Genomic DNA, 21,503 nt, shown 5'->3' with positions numbered 1-21,503 from the left:
GCCACTTTAATGCTCAGGATAAAGGGTGTTGAGGGGGAAATGCAAATCACATTTGCTGATGCGTTGAGGTGCAAAACGATGAAAGTTTCAGATTTGCCGTTAGTCATCTCTACTAAAGCTAAGGATATAGAGTTGGAATATCTTCTAATCCTGGGATAGAAAAGACTGTAGGTCGATAACTACTTTCTTTCAGCGGTAGGCCTATGTGAACAATGGTATGGACGCGGAAACTTGAACACATTGTGGCAAATTTAAAAGAAAGATCGATCCATTATATAAAGGTTCTTTTTTGTGGAAGAGGTTCCATGGCGATCACAAAAGCATTTATGAAGCCTTTGGGACATGGTTGTTGATCGTATAAGGTTATTAAAAAGGACCCTTGCTTCCTAAATGGTTTCAGTTCAACTTCAACACACATTCCACACACAAACCTCAGATCTATACACACCACGATGAGACTTGCCAAAAATATGACCCTCTCAAGAATCAAGAATCATAGATAATTGGCTTGAGTCAATTTTGCGGAATATATATTTTTTTAAATAAATAATGACAGACCTCACAGCCAAGATGTGGCTTCTGAATATATTCTTAAATAAGATTTATTTTACACCTCAAAACAGAAAAGTATGGGGATCGGGCACGTGGTACATTGGGAATGTATTTACAACTGTAGTTTACATTTTTTTGGTGTAAGCTCAGAGAAAAATGTTAATACAGTCATAATAATTGCACTTCATAAATATCCACTGTTGCCAGCATTTCCACGTGACAAAGCCTCAGCGCTCTCTCCAGTTAATAAACTCAATTTACCAGTGAAATTTGACTGACCAAGGAAATGCTAATTTAGGACCATAGGACTGCTGCACTGATCAATTATTATTATTTGTTTATTTATTTTTATTTCCACTCGAGTCCCTCAAGCCAAGGCATTAGACATTTCAGTAATTTAAGTGCAGTACATTCAAGGGAAACTCACAGTCATAATAAATATTTCAATGTTCTGAATCCTAAAGTCAACGAATGACTCGGGCTCAATGAGTCTCAACCATGGGCTGAAACGGACCAGGAAAAAGCAGTGTACCTTGTCTCATCTCACATCACCCGAGAGAACAGGGCATGATTGTTTCACATCAAGACTCCCTTTTGGTCCCAGCTCTCACTCCTCCTATATGATAGTGCCCAGAAGTGAAAAGGGATATCCCACTTCTACCATACTTATAAAAGGGAGGCATGACAGGAATAGCACTATAACGGAACAAAGTCAAAAGCCTCCCATAGCAAAAAGCTGATTCAGCCTCATTTTTCAGATTCCTAAACTGTTTTTTTTTTGTGTGTGTGTGGGGGGGGGTTAGGGAAAACAAATCTAGGGATTAAAAGGAATATATTAAAATAAATATATTAAAAGATGTATAACTAAACCACACACAAGAGGTCATGCTGGAAAACCTCCCAATCAGACAGTAACAATCTTCAATAGAGAAAAAAAAAACATTTTTTTTTTGTTGCAACATTTTCTTTTTAGTAAGTGTTTTCAAGATGTACTGTAGATTCCAGTGTTGTTTAGAGAAGATAGCTCTCTGGCTAGGTTACAGAGCCAGAGCAGCGACTATGCCTTATACCAGGACATCAGAAACTGCACGTCAGCTTGAGGAGGAATAACAAGAAACAATAAAAAAGCATTTTGAGACACTTTTCCCCCATAGCAGCCTATGCATATAATATACCTACAAATATAGAAAACAACAAAAATAGGTTCAAGTTTTCAAGTTTCTTAAATATATCATATCCAAACTACCCAATTCCAAACTCCAAAGTTAACAAAGTTTTAAACTCCAAGCAGTGCAATTTATGGGATCAATTATAACAACAATAATAATTACTAATATTGTCATATATTTTTCATTCAACATTGTGACATGTGTGTACACGTCTGTGTTTGTGTATGAGTTTGAGTGTGTGCATGTGTATGTATGAAAATGTGTGCGAGTATGATGTATTTCTTTAGGGACTTTAGAAAGCAGCCCTACCCTTTGGCCCTTTGGGGCCTTCTTTGTGACTATAGCACCCCAGTTGCTTTGTATTTGGATGGGGGAACAACAGAGGTGGCTGTATGCACTTTCATAACCAGCTAGAATTCTCACCAAAGAAGTTGAATCGACTCAAAACAACAACATCAACAATAAAACAAGAAAGGAACAAATACAAATTAAATCACCCCCAAATTCCTGTTGGCAAACCACACTATGGGACATCTGGAGAATCTTCTGTCAGGGCACCCAAAACCACCGAAACCCTTTTTCTCCCTGACTGATAAATAACCAGTCTGGGCTGGGAGGGAGAAACCCCCCAGCCCGTCACCCAACACAAGATCCACTCTAACACCATCGCTTCCCTCCCTGGAGCCTCCGAGCTGCTTCAAGCAGTGCCAGTCTCAACAGGCCTATATGTCCCCAGGAAATCAAGGTCTTCTTCTCTGTCCCTCAGCTTTTGATCCAGATTTCGCATCATTCACTCATTCTTGTCCCCTGGCTCTCGCCCTCATCCCCCCACGCTCTATCTGTAAACTGGGAGGCGGATGTGCGCGTGCTGGTGGTCCAACAGCCGTGGCACCGACACAGTCTCGTAGCCTTTGCCCAGCATCTGCTCTTTGATGCAGGGCGGGTGGACGTCATTGATCAGGTACTCCAGAGACTGCAGGCTGCTGCTCAGCACCGATGTGTTGCACAGCTGGTTCTTACTGGGCAAGCTGCAGCACAGGCATCCCCCGCTCCCGCTGTCTATTGCGGGGTGGTGGTGATGATGGTGGTGGTGATGGTGGGGATGATGGTGGTGGGGGTAGCCCATCTCCCTGTGCCCCCCAGTGGCTGGCCCTCGGGTGGTGGTCCCCAGGAGCTCCTGGTGCGGGTTGTAACAGTCACTGTCGGGGGTGACCAGCACGCTGTTCCAGGGTGGGGCAAAGTACTGGCCCACCGAGAAGTTCCCATGCATCCCCATGCAGTTCAGAGGGGAGGAGCTGACCTTGTCCAGGCACCCCCCAACCCCTCCACTTCCCCCCGTCAGGTGGTAGGGTCTGGAGGAGGAGGAGGATGACACCTGCGCCTGGGCCATGATCCCTACTCCCCCCGGGGCACCACAGCTTTCAGGGGACTTACTGATGGCCCCTCCTCCCCCGCTGCCCGCACTATACATGCGAAGCACAGCCTGCTGCTGCTGTTGCTGTTTCTGCCACAGGATGTAGTCCATGCTGTCCGAGTACATCCCGGCCTTCATGGCCTCGCCACTGTGCACCGCCAGCGGCAGCCCTGCCCCTGTGTACACCAGGTTAGGCTGGGGCGCCATGCCGCCCACGTAACCGCCTCCCGAGGAGCAGGAGGATACCCCCATGATACCCCCCGCACCCTGCTTGGAGGGGCTGGGGTTGGTAGAGGGTGCGGTGGAGGAGTTTGCACCCTGGCACACCTGCTGCAGAGCCTGGGCCTGGCAGTGTTGGTTGATTTGATAGATGATGCTCTGGATGGAAGGGAGGTTGGACTGTGGGGGTAGCTGGACCAGGCCTCGTCCCCCTGTCACAGGGATCCCAGAGCCGGCCACAGTGACGTTAGGGGGCACCGAGAGGGAGAGGCCAGGGGCCTCGGGGGGCTGCGAGGGTCCAGTGTGGTACACCATCCGGCAGTGGCCATTGGCTAAAGTACTACTGCTAGGGGGAGGGTACGGGGCGACAGCTATTTGGGCTGGGGAGAGCTTAGTTCGCCTGCCTTCAGAGTTCTTGAGGACGCCCTTAGTGGGGGCGAAGGGGGAAGAGACCTTGACAATGGCCAGGAGGCCTGTGTAGCCGCCGGTATGGAGGTGTGGGTAGGGGCTGTAGCGCTGGCTACCTGTGGTGTCAAAGCCGTTCACAGTCCGGTTAAGGTGCTTGTGCTGGGGGACTCTGATGTTGGTGGGGAAGATCTTGATGGAGAGTGGGCTGCTCTGCGTCTTCTGGGCGTAGGCATCCAGCTCAGCCACGCTGGGGTAGCGGGGAGAATGCATAGGAACCACCATATCACCTGCAAGATAAATAGACAAGAGACACATGGGAGTGAGCACAAGAGACAGAGCTAAGCATGGAACAAAGTAATAAGTCAGTACAGGTCACTACACTTATAGGGTAGGATATTCAACAAGCACAACACTTACACAAATGACTGATGACTAGCTGAGAGAAATTGATGATAAAAATATTGTGTGATCTGTTTTGTTAGACTTCAGTGCGGCTTTTGACATTATTGATCTTAGTCTGCTGATGGAAAAACAAATGTGTTATGGCTTTAAACCCCTTGCTATATTGTGGATAAAGAGTTACCGGTCTAACAGAATACAGAGGGTGTTCTTTAATGGAAGCCTCTCCAACATAATCCAGGTAGAATCAGGAATTCCCCAGGGCAGTGGTCTAGGCCCCTTACTTTTAAAAATCTTTACTAATGAAATGCCACTGGCCTTGAATAACGGCAGTGTATCTAGGTACGCGGATGACTCAACACTATACAAGTCAGCTACTACAGCAAGTGAAATCACTGCTGCGCTTGAGAAAGAACTGCAGTTCGTTTCAGAATGGGTGGCAAGGAGTAAGTTCATCTTAAATATTTCCAAAACTAAAAGCATTGTACATGGGAAAAATAATTCACTAAACCTTAAACCTCAACTAAATCTTGTAATAAATAATGTGGAAATTGAGCAAGTTGAGGTGACTAAACTGCTTGGAGTAATCCTGGATTGTAAACTCTCATGGTCAAAACATATTGATACAACAGTAGCTAAGACAGGGAGAAGTCTATCCATAATAAAGAGCTGCTCTGCATTTTTAATAACACTATCAACAAGGCTGGTCCTACAGGTTCTAGTTTTTTCGTACTGTTCAGTCGCGGGTTCAGGTGCAACAAAGGGACCTTGGAAAATTACAATTGGCTTAGAACAGGGCAGCACGGCTGGCCCTTAAATGTACAAGGAGAGATAACATTAATAATATGCATGTAAATCTCTCATGGCACCAAGTGGAGAAGGAATGGACTTCATCGCTACTTGTTTTTGTAAGAAGTGTTGACATGCTGAATGGAACGAGCTGTCTGTTTAAACTACTAGCACACAGCTCTGACACCCATGCATACTCTACAGGACATGCCATCAAAGGTCTCTTCACAATCCCCAAGTCCAGAACAGACTATTGGAGTACTACATAGAGCCATGGCTACATGGAACTCTACTACGCATCAGGTAACTGGTGCAAGCGGTAGAATCAGATTTTAAAAAACAGAAAAATACACCTTATGGTGTACAGCGAGGACTGTAAAGAGATACACACAGGCACAGACACACATACACATGGTAAGACACGCACTCGACACACACACACGTGGATTTTGTATTGTAGATATGTGATAGAGAGTAGTGGCTTGAGGGAACAGACTTAATGTGTTGTGAAGTGTTATGAAATGTCATGTCATGTAATATTTTAAATTGTATATAACTGCCTTAATGTTGCTGGACCCCAGGACCCCTCCATCTCATTTTCACCCCCCCCCCCCTGTGAAAGTATATCCCACGACGAATGGATCTTTAAAAATAAAATAAAACTAATTCTGTTGAAGGCTTGCACCTTAGGCACTGTTAAATCAGTGCTTTGTGAAATTAATTCAGACTCTCTTTAGCGTCGAATTGGGTTAGCCTTTGATATGAGGAGAGGGAGGAGTGGGAGGGGGTAGAGAAGCATATTTAATTGCAGTGGCACAGTTGAGATTTATAAGTAGTATCACTTACTGGGTTTTACCCTTCCTCAATGATTCGACCCAGGACTACTTGGAGATGGGGCGATGGAAACCCTAGCTAAAATCACAATTAACCATCTGTAGGGAATTCTTAACCTGGTTTCAGGGTGAGCTAAATAATGAGAATAGCAAGTCACGTTTAATACAATGTGTTTCAACCCTGCTGCTACAAAACAAAGAATGAACATAGTAGAACATCCAAAAGGTTTTGTTTTAAAATCTCTGAATTGTAAAGTTTAGATTAAAGTTGGCATATGGCTTATATAGTTTTTATTTCTCTGTAATTTCTGTATTGGGGTCCACAGAATTCACTAGAACACATAGTAATATGCAGTCATATGTACATATGTATTTCTATGGCTGTAACACTAGCTAGATATCCTGCCTAGTGCCAGAATTCCACTATTATAATCAAGATCCTCTGTCACTCACAACTAAATGGTGGTTGTGGTACGCTACCTAGTACTTGGAGCCATTCCAAACCCCAAATGAAATCCCACAACGTCTGAGTTCGGTCACCCAGACTAGTATTATTGGCCTTTACTCAGGTAGCGACAGCTTAATCGACCCAGAGATGAGGTGGCAAATCAGGAAAATGTCCCTTTCTAAAAGCCCACCATTATTTGTCAGTGTTGGGGGGTGGGGTACAGAGATTGGATTTAAATGATATTCAGGCAATTTCATGGCTACTTAAAGTTGACAGGCAAAGGTTTCCCTGTCTTTCCAAACCTTAACACTAAAACAGGCATGACTACCTGTCAACATTCTCTTTTGGAATGTTTGGAAAGGATGTCATTTGAGGGCATTGTGAAAATTCCAGAATTTGAAAATGTTCAAATTCCACATATCACATGCTCGATATTGTACTGTTGAGAACACAATCAGAACTCAATTTCACATTTGATCAAGCTAATCTGTTAAGAGATAACCTTGATAGTCTGGCTGTAGCAAGCTACTGGGATTTCAAAGTAGTTTATATTTTTCACTGGTGCTGCACTGTGACAGTCGGTGGTCGGAGCAGATTTATGCTGCAGAATGAGAAGACAAGATGCTGTTCTCCTTCTATCTAACTATAATAAATCACTTGAAACGACACTACTGTTTACAGTGATCTTTATTAAGGGCCAGCTCAAAGTAGTAAGAGTATTTGTGTATGAGTATATGCTTTTAAAAGCAATTTCCCTAGGAGAGATCATGATCATGGATGTTTTTGGCTAGCGAAACCACACTTGGGCTAGCTAATGTTTGCTTAGCTAGCTAACCTTGAGTTCACAGTACATTTAGTAAGAAAGGGTCTATCTATCTACATATGGTAACATTTGATCAGAAATAGCTTCATTGTTTTCATGTGATAGTTAGCCACATTTTGGTTAGCTAGTTAGCTTTTTGTCTGCAATGGCTGCAGCCAGTGTAGCTAGCTAGACAGCATAGATATTGTTTCCCAATAAGTAAACTAACTTTATTAGCTAGGTAACTAGCTGGCTAACATTCATTATACATGTGTTGTTTCATACAACCAGTCTTACCAACTAAAATATTTAGCTAGCTAGTTAGCCAGCTAGTCTTAGCTGTTCGAATGGCAGCCTCAGCACATTACTTGGCAATACACTGTCTAGCTATAGCTAGCTAATTAGCTATCTAGATTATATCTCATTATCTGAATATTAATAATGATTGATATACATGTTTATTTCCCAGATATACAAGTGTCTTCTCACATCCTGTCAGTTTCATTCGTTTAATTTCTGATCCAGAAAATTACTCATAAAAGCCATGTCTGTAGCTTGTGTTCCTTGCAGTATTATCCATTGCTCTTTCCTTTCTGCTCTCAAATAACATCATCCATTCATTCTATGGCCAGAAACTGACATCTTCACCAAAAAGTAGAAATGACAACTAAAATGTACTCATAGGCAAAGATGTTGTTGAGGCTTCTTTAAAAAAGGTGCACTATGCAAAAATCGCTTCACCATTTCCTGGTTGATAAAATTCAAATATTTAGCCTAATTTCGGTTTATGTGACAAAACAAGCAAGTATAGTGCAGATAATCAATGTACCATCTAAACCGCTGTGAAATGTATTTTCCATAACCAAAAGTACTACATTTTCAGCTGTTTAAAGCTGGTGTACAAAGATGCAAAAACGAAACTTAAGAACGGGAAGCATATAAATAGCGCACAAAGAACAGATCTACCGCTTCTAAGACTTGCTTTCAGTGAGAATTTACAGATCTATACCTAACATTTCTACGTCAATTTGGTCATGTCGCCCAAAAAGTTCTTTATTATTTAAGTGTTGTGGTTTTTATGGAGACCTTTGCCTGTCACCTTTAACAAAGTGCAACAAAAAGAGGGGCATCGGGGGAAGAACTCAATTTCACATAAATAAATCATCTGCCACCAATGACTCGCAACCCCTTAAAAAAATGATTTTTTATGCAAAAGCAAACAAAAAAAACACCAAGACTAAACAAAATAGAAACGCGCCAGTCAGCGAATGTCGTGGTGACGTGAGGAGTTGAGGCAAGGGGCTGTATGAGCGGGACTCACTCCATTTCAGTTTAAAGAGACTTTACAGCCAAGCAGTCACCAACTCTTATTCTTCTGCTCCCATTACTGATAGCATGAGAAGTTCATTTCTACTATTCAATGGGCCTCCAACTGTGAAAATGATTAAATCTACAAGATCCATATCATAAAGGAAATAAATTGGGAGTTAGAACTTGCATATTATTTGCGTCTGTGAAATTGTGAATGCTCCAACTACAAGACAATACTATGTTATTTAACCTTTATTTAAATAGGCAAGTCAAGTAAGAACAAATGGTTATTTTACAACGACAGCCAAACCCTCCCCTAACCCGGACGACACTGGGCCAATTGTGCGCCACCCTATGGGACTCCCGATCACGGCCGGTTGTGATACAGCCCAAGATCAAACCAGGGTCTGTAGTGACGCCTCTAGCACTGAGATGCAGCGCTTCAGACCGCTGTGCCACTTGGGAGAGTGTTGAAGTAAATAAAACATATTGATGCTTCAGGCAAATATATTAGGTATACACATCACAACCTTTTCAATAGTCAATGACAGTACGATCAGACTCCAGCATCACAACTGGTCCTAAATAAGACAAGAGAGACAATGTAGTATCCCTTTCCTGCAGTCAAAAGACCAAATCACCCTCACCCTCGAGTGGGGAATTTGATTCATATTTTTCATAATTAATTCAACAAATTTAAATGCTGGAAATCCAGTGTTTCTACGTGAAACGGTTTTGTTATATTTTAGTCTTCTGTGATATATGTATATAAAGTGTAATATCGGGATGCAAACTCTAAATAGAATATGTTTCAACTGTATATCTGACATGGTACAGGTGTTTTTAAACCCATAACCATGAGTGTGAGGTGTATACTTTAGTTTCAAAGTAGATTTTTGTTTAAGACTATTTAGCACACTGGAGTAAAAGGTTGAAAAAAAAATACAATGTTATGTTTATGGCTGTAAATGAATCTGATCACATTGTAATGGGTTGGGCTGAAAGGGTCATATATGACTCGGAAACCAAGGAATGCTTGACTGTCCTCAGAAGGACACAGGCATGAACATAGAGATCCAGATCAGTGGGCAGCAGGACTGAGGCTGCCTGACTGGGGCACAATTCTCCCAACCTAACCTTCCCTGGTGACAGCGTTGATTGCAACACGCTTTGATGTTCCCACAGGCAGGGGAAACTGACAGAAGACTTATTTCATGTGCTCCAAAGAAGACTAAAAAAATCTCGGCATTCGGCGGTCCACATGCAAATGGGCTGGCTGCATTTTTAAATAAACATATTTGATCATCACATGGTTTAAATCAGGAGCGATATCCTGCTTTGGCATATCAAGGGGCTGTGCCCCTCCTCACCCCCCCTGCAACATGCCCATCATTCCCCCTAATTACTGCCACATGAATTTTAAAAATGTTGCAAAACAACCAGAAAATTCATTCAAGGGTGGCAAATTCTCATTCCTTGTCAGTGACTGAGTCCATATTTTCCATGTCTGACTCTACTGTGCTGTCTCTCCTTCTGCTGCGGACAAAAGTTCCACTACTCCCGATCTCCTCAGTCTCCTTCCATCTTTCCTTGGCTCGCCCGTTGTTTGTCAACAGGCAGAGCCTTTGGGGAGCGACCTGGCATCAAAGGGTTTCACACTTCAGAGGCCACAGGGATTAGAGGCTTGACAGGTCCCACAAAACCCATCTCAGCCCCACAAAGGCTTCCGGTTATTAGAGCCTACTGGCACCGAGGAAGAGGAGGAGGAGGCAAATGAGCGTCTGTGCTCTTTCGGATTCTAGTTGCCTACTATTCTGTTAGTTGCAGAGTTGATTAAATGTGACACACACACACACACACTTTGACGTGCTGTTTGATGTGCATGGCCAGGGGATCTTCATCCGTCTTCTCCCAGGAGGAGCTGTGGGTTTGCAGGATAAGCAAGCGAAGGGCATAGAGGAGGTGAAAGGAGAGCGCCTAACGGTGATGAGACCAGCTCTGCAGCGCTGCGGGACTTATTGGCTCCAGCTACAGTAGATCACAGCGTACAGATGTTACTGACTGATAAACAGCCACCGAGGTGCCCGCCACTGCCTTCCGCTGAGCTTCCCTACCTCCTCCTCACAGGGCTAGGGTTTCCTGTACACACACACACTCACGTGTACACACACATGCACCTACGTGCATATGCGCACACAAACACAGTGGTATCAGTGGAGCATGTTGTTATGCTCTGCTCTGTGCGCTCTGCTGAAATGTAGGGCAGGGACGACAACAGGTGCCTGTGCAGGCGACAGCCTGCAATGCCTCCTGGGCTAAATGCTTCACACTTGCTTCATTTCAACACACGACAGCCTTGTACGGATTAATTATTTCCCTTGGGGATGGAATAAGACACTTTTTATTTTCCACAACAAGGCATGAGGTGACGACCGGCACTCTCACATGCACATCTGAAACGGCATCACCGAACAGAGAAAAAACGTAAAAGACAAGCACGGCTTCATAGCGTAATGTTACAATATCACTATCCAAACCCAGACTTCATAGTGAGGTCATCCTCATACCATATGTTTCAATTGCGTATATACTATAACAGTGAAGATAAAAGTGGCAGAGCCAGCAGCGTACAGCTAGTGGCGGTGAGAGCTGGGAGCTGGGTTTGGCTCCCACGCCAGGGAGAGGAGATGGCAGGGAGGCAATTAACGGACTGACCTTCGTCCTTAATCACCCAGCGCCTGGCACACAATGCCTGTGTGTCAGAGCAGGCACATCTCGAAATGCCATGGCTCATTAGCGCCTCGCACCCGAGTGAGAGAGGCTATGTGTTTGTGTGTATACACCATAGCATGGCAAGACAGAACTGAAGTGAACTGAACAGCAGAGGGTCTTTCTCAACAGAATCGTGTAGCTCTTTAACCCCTAAGGTTTATTAGCATAATAAAAAAATCCCCATACTCTGTCAGTTTAAGCCAGAAATATACTTTGTTTTTGCATTGGATGAGTCTCAATCCACCAAATCCGCCTATGTCGCACTTCTGCATCTGCGGTGAAAGGTAACAGAGTGAGAGCAGTGTCTGTTAGACCATGAGACATCCTCAAAATCCCTCTATGGAAAGATGACCCTCACAAACACAATAGTGTTCTCCCTTTTACTCTACGACCTCCACAAGTGTCCGTCGGTAGACCAAGGAGAGTGATGAAGTGCTGCATCAGATGACCTGGTCTCCACAATAACCCGACCTCAGCCCAAATTGTTTGTATTTTTATTTTATTTAACAAGGCAAGTCAGTTAAGAACACATTCTTATTTACAATGACGGCCCCAATTGAGATGGTTTGGGATGAAATGGACCGCAGGGTGAAGGAAAAGCAGCCAACAAGTGCTCAGCATATGTGGGAATAGCTTCAAGACTGTTGGAAAAGCATTCCCGGTGAAGCTGATTGGGAGAATGCCAAGAGTGTGCAAAGCTGTCAAGGCAAAGAGTGGCTACTTTGAAGAATCTAAAAATATTTGGATTTGTTTAAAAAAATGTTGGTTACTACATGATTCCATATGTGTCATTTCATAGTTTTGATGTCTTCACTATTATTCTACAATGTAGAAAATAGCACAAGTAAAGAAAACCCCTTTTGACTGGTCCTGTATATAGACTGTTATGGAGTTAAATACATGTAATAAATAAAAAATAAACTAAATAAATGTTTCCTGATATTTCTTATATTTACATTTGAGTCATTTAGCAGACGCTCTAATCCAGAGCAACTTACAGTAGTGAGTGCATACATTTTCAAAGTGGTCCCCTGTGGGAATCAAACCCACAACCCTGGCATTGCAAGCACCATGCTCTACCAATTGAGCTACACGGGACCCATCTCAGATATAGGAGAGGCACTAAGGAAAAAAACTTCCTTTTTGTGTGTTTTTGGGACCATTTGTTGTTCCATGTAGTGAATCAGTTATTAAATGTGTCTGTATGGGCTAATGGCATTAAGCCCCCCGAAGAAAATAAATCCTAAAAAAAATGTTTTACGATATTTTTCAAACTTCAAGGGATCTTAAAATTCCAAATCAAATAGCAAAATGATCCTTGGTATGACTTTATTAAAACAATTCCATTTACCAGAATTAATAGTACCCCCCTCCCCCGGCTTAGACAGGGTTTAGACACTAAAAGAACAAAGCAGATGGGGTGGATGTAACTGTTCTCCCCTCTGTCTTTTGAGTGACGTGGAGCTCCCCAAGCACATCATCCTTGGGGTGCCCTGTGCCATCTTTGTGGGTGGTTTGTGTGCTCGTGTGTAGCTCAATCCTGAACACTCAATTAACACTCCTTTAATTAGCCAGCGGTACTCTGAAGTTTGATGAACACATTTTTCTGTGTATGGGGTTGGAGGAGGGAAGGGTATGAAACAGCAATAAGGAGAGAATTGGGAACGGGATCAGACTCTAAAAAATCCATTCAATTTGGTGCACTTCTTCCATGTGAGGGGTCAAATTGTGTTGATCAATAGAAGCAGTGGCAGATGGACTGAGCAGGAGAGTGTAGAGTTAGGCGAGGTGGAGGCAAAGGAGGGAGGGAGGGAGGTAGGAAAAATAGGAGAGCAGAAAAGGAGAGACAGACAGGGATGAGGAGTCAGAGGTTGTGCAGAGAGAGTGCAGTATGAAATTCAGAGGAGCATAAAACTGCTTTGCATTCTAATTAGTGGCTTAATTGAATATTCACAGGAATAAGCCGGAAAGAACTGCCTGAAATCCTCTCCCTCCTTTCTCCCATTTATTAGAGCTCCAAATGTTCTGAAAGCATGAGCAGGTTGGAGACATTTCTAGTTAGTAGTGAAACCAAACGGGTAACACAGACACATCAGATCTGCTATGTTCTCAATCTTTACTCTCAGCCAGTGGCAGCAATGTGGCACTTACTTATACACATTCATCCATCCCCTTTCTTTCTTTCTACAGCAACAAAGCCAAAGAAAATACAATTTAAGGTTTTTTTAAAAAGAGGGGTGTAAAGACCATGTGGTTGAGCGGTTTGCAAATGATGTCTTCACAGAACGATGAGCACATAACACGCATTAGCTTTGACCAAATAAGCAGAGGCTGTGAGGATAACAGGGTTAGGGCAATTCCAACAGGAGTTGATTCGTAGTGAGAGAAAGAGCGAGAGAGATGAAAGAAAACACTCGGTCAGCAGCAGTGCAACATCCACCAGGTTCACCGGGAACTTCTTCTCCAGAGAAGAGAAGCTGCTGTTAAATGTGTATGAGCTGTCAGCGCGAGCGAAGCCCAGAGAGGGCATTATCCTGCATTATCCGCTGCAGTCCGGGGCCCCATCACCCACCCCCTTGTGTCCTTTAAAACCACAGGTCCCTATAAATTACAATGCTTTTAGGCCAAGCCATGCTAATCTACTTTTTTTTCCCCCTTCCACCATCCTGCTGCATATTCAATCTATCCTGTCTCCACGGAGCAAGGAAGCGACGCTTTGCCCTTTCCACCTCATTGTTATGGAGCTATTCAAGTTAATAATTCATGTGTAGAACAGCCTTCGAATCCCTCATGCTTGAATCACTTACTTTGGAAAAAGTTTGACTTGTTCAAACGCATTGCCATTCGGGAATGGAACGATATGAAAATGCATTGTTGCGAAGGGACACCCTTGACCCGTGCCTATCGTTTGGCCCTGGGCTAGATAGGATCAGGGTCTATGACAGACATCCTCTCCGCCCCCCTCTGTTACCAACACCGGACAAAAGCTGGGCCATGAAAGGAGGCGCAGGCGGGGGTGGAGGGGGGAGCTAGAGACGGCTTTGCTCGCTGAACAATACCTGCCTTGTGCTAATGGAGGTGTCATCTGCCACAGGGCTGACTAGTTAGCGATTACAGGCTGGCCCTGGATTGCCGTGACAACTGCTGCAATGCACAATGGGCCCTGATAGAGCCAGCTGTTTGGTCCTCTGCAATTAACCCTGCATCCCTGTCGTCTCAGCCGGGGCGCCGCCTCTAATTGACTATTGGGCACACAAAGCAGGGGCTGTTGGCCAGACCCCCAGGACAGCACCCCCCACCTCCTCATCGGAGGTAAAAACAATATTAATAGTGCTCTGCCGTCTCGGCCGTCAGCCAATCAAAAACCTGACTCCACCGCAGGAGCTTCCTGAGGAGAGCGATGGAGAGAGAGACACTGCAGAAGAGAGGAGGAGCATGTGTGAGCCAGCGATCAGCGGGGAAGAGTTGCCTGGTGGGGGGGTGGGGACACGTTGAATATGCCCTCAGCTAGGGGAACTAATCAATTCAAGTCTATGTGGGGGGGGGGGGCCCTGCTGCTGCTTGCTCTGCTCGGCAACGGGAAAAAAGGAAAAACATTCCAGATACACATCTATCTAGGTTCATCTCAAGGTTGATGATTATTTGCTAGGGGACGGCATAGTTAAAAAAAAATATATACGATTCAAAGATTAGGCTAGCTATAATTGTGCAGATTTGTATCAAAGCTCATGATGATGATATCTTGAATTATGATGATGATATCTTGAATTATGATGATGATGATGATGATGATGATGATGCATAGGTTCTACAACCCCACCCCCATCTGTGTACTCCCTGTCCCTGATGGTTACCCCGACTGAGTAACAGAGATGTAGACATACTTCCCATAAGGCTTTGGAGGGAATTGAGAGTGTTCTACTAATGGCCCGTTGAGGCACTCTGCAATCTCCACCGTGATCTATCACAGCCGGCTACTGAGTCATAAGGGCTGTGTCAAAAAAAATGGATTTAGAAATGAATATGGAAAAAAGCTGGGACATGACTCCCAAATGTAATATTTGATTTCGTTAGAGTCTATCTCGCCTCAGATTCAATCAATTGATTTCCTGGCAAAAGCTTTAGCCTTCGGACACTGAGCACCTTTCCTTTTCTCAGGGTCTCAGTACACTGGAGGATCTTATTTTAGTCTTGGTTTGATCTGTATAAGCTTAGGTCTGGGGGATAAACTTCACTGTAGTACATTAGCTTTAACAAGTAGACAAGATCATTTTCTCCTCATTTTAGCATTTGTTCCCCAGAAATCTTGATATAAAACGCCTAATAAAAGTCCACACACTCCTTACAGTCTTCACATTTTACTGCCTTGAAATTTAAAAGGGAATAAATTCTCTTTTTTTTGGTACCGATGTCCACAACCTTTCAAAGTGAAACAAAAATGATTGAACGTTTTGTAGAGGGCTGCATATCCCCGACAGAGATCAATGCGGCGCGGTCTGCATTTTGTCATGCTGAGGGCGGGACCGGGCGGTCAGACAGAACTTTTGAGATACAAATATATATTCCCCCCCCGCAGATTATTTGGAAACGGCTGTCTTTCTGCTTTGTATGCGTCAGCCTACCTATTCACATCATCTCAGAACTCGCTGAATCAAGTTCAGTAGCTTACCACTCCTCCCCTAGTTGGGCCTGCGAGATCAAGTGCACCTACGGTACAGTAGGTCGATGTGTGGGCTCAATGAAATAGTGTAGGCTGCCTAACTGCCAATCACGTGGCCAATCACTGTTCAAGGAAATGTACTTACATATGATTGGGCAATCATTTACTACAGTGTCTGTAAATACAGTGCCTTCAGAAAGTATTCATACCCCTTGACTTTTTCCACATTTTGTTATGTTACAGCCTGAATTTAAAACGGATTACATTTAGATTAGACGCCCCATAATACCAAAGTGGAATTGTGTTTTTAGACATAATTTCTGGAGTCAGATATTCAACCCATTTGTTATGGCAAGCTTAAATAAGTAAACATTTCCTTAACAAGTCACATAAATTGTATAGTGATTAACATGATTTCTGGTCCCTCGGTCAAGCAGTGAATATCAAACACAGATACAACCACAAAGACCAGGAAGGTTTTCCAATGCCTTGCAAAGAAGGGCACCTATTGGTAGATGGGTGACAATAAAATAAACAAGCAGACACTGAATATCTCTTTGAGCATGGTGAAGTTATTAATTTCACTTTGTATGGTGTATCAATACACCCAGTCATTACAAAGATACAGGCGTCCTTCATAACTCAGTTGCTGGAGAGGAAGGAAACCACTCAGGGATTTCACCAAAGGTGACTTTACAACAATTACAGAGTTTAATGGCTGTGATAGGAGAAAACTGAGGATGGATCAACAACATTGTAGTTACTCCACAACACTAACATAAATTACAGAATGAAAAGAAGGAAGCCTGTAGAGAATAAAAAATTATTCCAAAACATGCATCATGTTTGCAACAAGGTAAAAGTAAAACTGCAAAAAATGTGGCAAAGATACTGACTTTATGTCCTGAATAGAAAGCATTATGTTTGGGGCAAATCCAACACAACACAATACTGAGAACCACTCTTTTCAAGCATGGTGGTGGCTGCATCATGTTATGGGTATGGCTAAAATGCTTGCTCGTTAGCCTAACTTCCTTTCATGGGCAACGGTGAAGCAGCTAGTTAACATTAGACAATTACATCAAGCTACATATTGAACTACCATCCTCTCAGGCCAGGTGCACAATGTATACATTTATGTTTGGATCAGAATTGTCTTAATAATATTTGGCCGAAACTGAGAAATAACCACAAGTCCAAATCCCTATCGCCATTCACGGATTATTTAGGAAAGGGCCCATTTTAGCTAGCTAGCAACTATCTAGACACCGGAGGAAAACAACACGAGATGCAACAATTCAACTATTTTCCGTCAATTAAGTTTTGCTTTTGATGTTAAGTGATTGGTGGGAAGCCAAATCCAAACTGGCTTCCCTTGAAACTTTTTTTTTGTGCGCCAGGACCATTCACAGTTGAACTCACTCAGTTTAGCTCAATGCTGATTGGTTATTCTTTTATACTTTTTTTATCAAGGGTGCTCAAATGCTCGCTTTGCTTCCCCTGCATTCAATGCTATGGGCGGCAACAATGTTATAGTCTTTTTGACCAGACAGCATCAGATAGATGGGCTACGCATACAGAGACAGAGGGGCACTGTTTCACTCGCTCAGATGCCGGAGAGATACGGTCAGCCTCTTGCGAATTGAAGGAAAGTTATGAAACACGGTGATATGAAAGATACATTACATGGCCAATTATATGGGGAGGCCTGGCTTCCCTTGGCATCCATCAATTCGTGCCACTGGTAGAATCTGGTTCAAAATGTATCACAGCTCTAATGGCTGCCAAAGGTGCATCCATCAAGTATTAACTATGGGGAGTGAAGACATACGCAAATCAAGACATATTTTATTTTTTAAAGAAAATGTTATTGCATTTTTATTTCACTTTGAAAATGTGAAGTAGGTTGTGTACATCGGTGGGAAAACAACCCAATTGAATAAATATTTAGCATTTAAGGCAGCAAAATGTGAATATTGTGCAATGGGTGTGAAGACTTTCGCTAGGCACTGTATGTAGCACTACACTGAACAAAAATGTAAACCCAACATGTAAAGTGTTGGTTCCATGTTTCATGAGCTGAAATTTAAAGTTAAAAAAATCATACTCACAAAAAGCTAATTTCTCTCAAATGTTATACACAAATGTGTTTACATCCCTGTTAGTGAGCATTTCTCATTTGCCAAGATAATTCATCCACCTGGCATATCAAGAAGTTGATTAAGCAGCAAGATAATTACACAGGTGCACCTTGTGCGGGGCAATAAAAGGCCACTTTAAAATGTGCAGTTTTGTCACACAACACAATGACACAGATGCCTCAAGTTGAGGGAGCGTGCAACTAGCAAGCTGACTGCATGAATGTCCACCAGAGCTGTTGCCAGAGAATTTAATGTTCATTTCTCTACCATAAGCTGCTTCCAACGTCGTTTGAGAGAATTTGGCAGTACGTCTAACCCGCCTCACAACCGCAGACCATGTGTAACGACACCAGTCATGTGAAATACACAAGTTAGGGCCTAAATCATTTATTTCAATTAACTGATGTCCTTCTATAAACTGTAACTCAGTAACATATTTGAAGTTGTTGCACATTCTGTTTATATTTTGGTTCAGTATAATTAGCTGGTTTGATGTAGCAACCTGCTTTTTATGGGCTGTAGGGGAAATGAGGACTGAGGATCGATTGTTTCTGAAGAATTCCACTGTACACAGGGCCTAACACACACATGTGCACGCACGTACGCGCAGGCACACACTTACACCACATCCTTTTCACTTCCTCTAGTAACTAACACCACATCCTTTTCACTTCCTCTAGTAACTAACACCGTGCATCATCTGAAGAAGTCTGGATTTTCTCCTTCGCTCTACCTCCTTTCCTCCTTCTATCTTTCAGTCTCCACCCCTCCCTCTACCCCCCTCCACGTCTCTTCTCTCTCCCCGAGTAAGTGAGGTCCATTGGGGGTGCTAGCCGCGTGAAATCACCTCGGGCGAACACTTTATTATCTGTAGTCAAAGAGTCACCACAAATACCATTCTACACACACAAGTGTCACTTTCCATTTGTCCGCTCTCGGGCTGCATTAGGCAAGCCCAGCCGAGCCTAGAGCAGAGCCTTGTCTCAAACGCGGCCGGCAGAGGGAAAACAACAGCGTGGGAAAGCACCGCAGCATTCCTGCCCTGCAGGCACCCCTGCTACAACTCCATTTGACCTGGAATTCCTCTTATCATTTTTAGGATTATTATTAGAAGGAGAACTAATCCTAGTAGCGCTGGTGGCCATGTCGTTATGGTGCCTCTATAGTCTTTTTAATACACAGAAAGACCATTTCCATATGTCACGGTCAAAGAACTCCTCTGGCTGAATATTCAGTGAAGTTGCCGTGTCTTGCTAAATATTCATGGGCATTTCTTGCTTGTTGGTCATCTTGGCTCCATGTAGGTCTGTCCTTGAGTTGTTGTTGCCTATTGATGTTTCGTATCATGCCGTGTTTGACATTCCGCGTGGACCCCGAGACGAGTAGCTACTGTGTTAGCAGCAACCAATGTGGATCCTAATAAAGTACTCAAAACTAAAGCTCAGCGTTGTTTGTGCAGTGTGTCCCGGACAGCCTGTATGCACCCTATTCCATTTGGACCCTAGACAAAAGTAGGGCACCATATAGGGAATAGGCTGCCATTTCAGATTGTGCCAAATATTTATGTTTAATCCCCACAGAGAAAAAGGAGGTCGCTGACTATATTAAACGGTGATTCTAGCCCTCCATCACCCTGTTTGCTAGACAAACAACAACAGGGAGAGCGAGACAGCGAGACACATAGAGAGTGCGAGAGAGAGAGAGAGACACAGAGAGAGAGAGAGAGAGAGAGAGAGAGAGAGAGAGAGACAGAGAGAGAGATAGAGAGAGACACAGAGAGAGAGAGAGACACAGAGAGAGAGAGAGACACAGAGAGAGAGAGAGACACAGAGAGAGAGAGAGACACAGAGAGAGAGACACAGAGAGCGAGACACAGATAGCGAGACACAGAGAGAGACACAGAGAGAGACACAGAGAGAGACACAGAGAGAGACACAGAGAGAGACACAGAGAGAGAGAGAGAGAGACAGAGAGCGCTGGCCCAGCCGGCCCCTCTTTGTGCTGGCTGGGGAGGAAGAATGCAGTCCGTCAGCAGCCGCCATGTCGGCTCTATTGTGGGACAGCGGCTTGTGCACCAAACAAACAGAGAATCTGGGGCAACATGTTTACCCCCACACTTCACGCGATACCCTACAAATAAAACAGGCCAAACTAAAAGAGCTATGCTTCATTGTTTGTTCCCATGAAAGACGAAAAGGGTGTTCCAATCAATCCTGTAGAAAAAAACTACTGAAAATGTTTCATCTCACACCGCCGGCAAAGCCTGTAGCCCCAATCTCATTTCCATCCCTGAGCCTCACCAGTCTTTTTCGTTTCCATTTGCAATAATTTATGGGGCCCAACGGGTGACATAATAAATTAGAAATTGAAAGGAAAATGACTTTATTCACCGGCCTGTCCTTCGATTCGATTGGAGTATGGCTGTGACGAGACTGCCCCTCTCCCTGAGGCAAGCCTGGGCCACCCTCATTGTGCACACAGCATGGTCTAGAATGCAGAGCGCTATCAGCAAATACCCCGAGTCAGCAGCACTAGCCAGCGGCGAGCGGTTATGCGTTGCGACTGGCACACCAGCCGATATTGTCATGTGCGATTAGGCCTGTGCTCAGGAACCTGTGAACTCATTCCTGTGGCATCAAAGTCACCCCAGCCCCCTCCCTCCCTCTCCCACTATTTATCTCCCTCTCTAGTCTCCGTCCAGCCCTGCCCCCTCCAACACAATGTGCCCCCACCCCCTTTCATTGTGTTCTGTGTTTGAAGCTGCACTAAAGAGCCGACATTCAATATCAACCCAGACTGGTTTCCAATTCCAAAACAGCACGAATGGACATTTAAAATATATATATATATATATGCTAATGATCCCTGAGACATAGGGGTCACCGACCAGCATGCACTGGGGCACTTGTTTCATCTCACCACACCTCTCCAGATGATGGCCCTGATAAACAGGGACAAAGGGAGGCTCTGTGTTAAGCAGCACACTGTACCCGTCTATATCACCTGTGATGACAACGAGGCACCTCTCCTGTCCTGGCTGCTGTCCTTCAGTAGTACCTGCCACTGTGCTACACTATTCCCTCGAGAGCCGAGAGCCGGCGGTTGCACGCGCACACACACACTTCCTCCACATGCACAACCAAACCCAGAGTTTGAGTACGGGACCTGAGGCCTGGAGATTGTAGGAGCACACAGAGACAGAGGTAAGAGATGAGGCAGAGCTGAACGGAGCAGCAGAGGGCGGGAAAGGGAGAGAGGGAGGGAGATGGGGGGGGTTGGGCAGGCCTGGGCTGTCAGACTGGAGGAAGCGCTGGTTCGCGGGCCTGCACGCAAATGGGAGAAGAGAGGCACCCGCAGGCTGCCTGAGGCAAAAGCCCGGGCCCTTCTGTTCTATCATTTAGGAGACAAGTCCTCCACTGATTCCCAATTAATATTTAACACTGCACAGACAACAAGGCCCTCCGATGTCTGTGCAGCCAGGAGAGAGAGAGAGAGAGAGAGAGAGAGAGAGAGAGAGAGAGAGAGAGAGAGAGAGAGAGAGAGAGAGCAAGAAGGGGAAAGAGAAAGGCCAAAGAGTTAGGAGAGC

General features: G+C 44.2%; 1 protein-coding gene and 1 non-coding gene across 2 annotated transcripts in view; both read right to left on the bottom strand.

The window, feature by feature from the left end:
• Positions 1-1,348: 1,348 nt before the first annotated feature.
• The window catches only part of fam222a (family with sequence similarity 222 member A), an 81,988-nt gene continuing 61,833 nt past the window's right edge, over positions 1,349-21,503 (bottom strand). The window contains exon 3 of the mRNA XM_046350140.1: positions 1,349-4,049. Within this exon, the coding sequence (XP_046206096.1) occupies positions 2,557-4,049 (1,493 nt within the window). The 3' untranslated portion in view covers positions 1,349-2,556. The remainder of the gene's footprint in view (positions 4,050-21,503) is intronic.
• On the bottom strand, positions 12,141-12,216 carry trnaa-ugc. Its single transcript has one exon. It is a non-coding gene; the product is annotated as a tRNA-Ala (tRNA).

Source organism: Oncorhynchus gorbuscha, linkage group LG05 (genome assembly GCF_021184085.1).
Source record: "Oncorhynchus gorbuscha isolate QuinsamMale2020 ecotype Even-year linkage group LG05, OgorEven_v1.0, whole genome shotgun sequence".
Taxonomy (NCBI): Eukaryota; Metazoa; Chordata; class Actinopteri; order Salmoniformes; family Salmonidae; genus Oncorhynchus; species Oncorhynchus gorbuscha.
The sequence above is the reverse complement of the archived record's forward strand: the minus strand, read 5'-3'. Positions and strand labels throughout refer to the sequence as shown.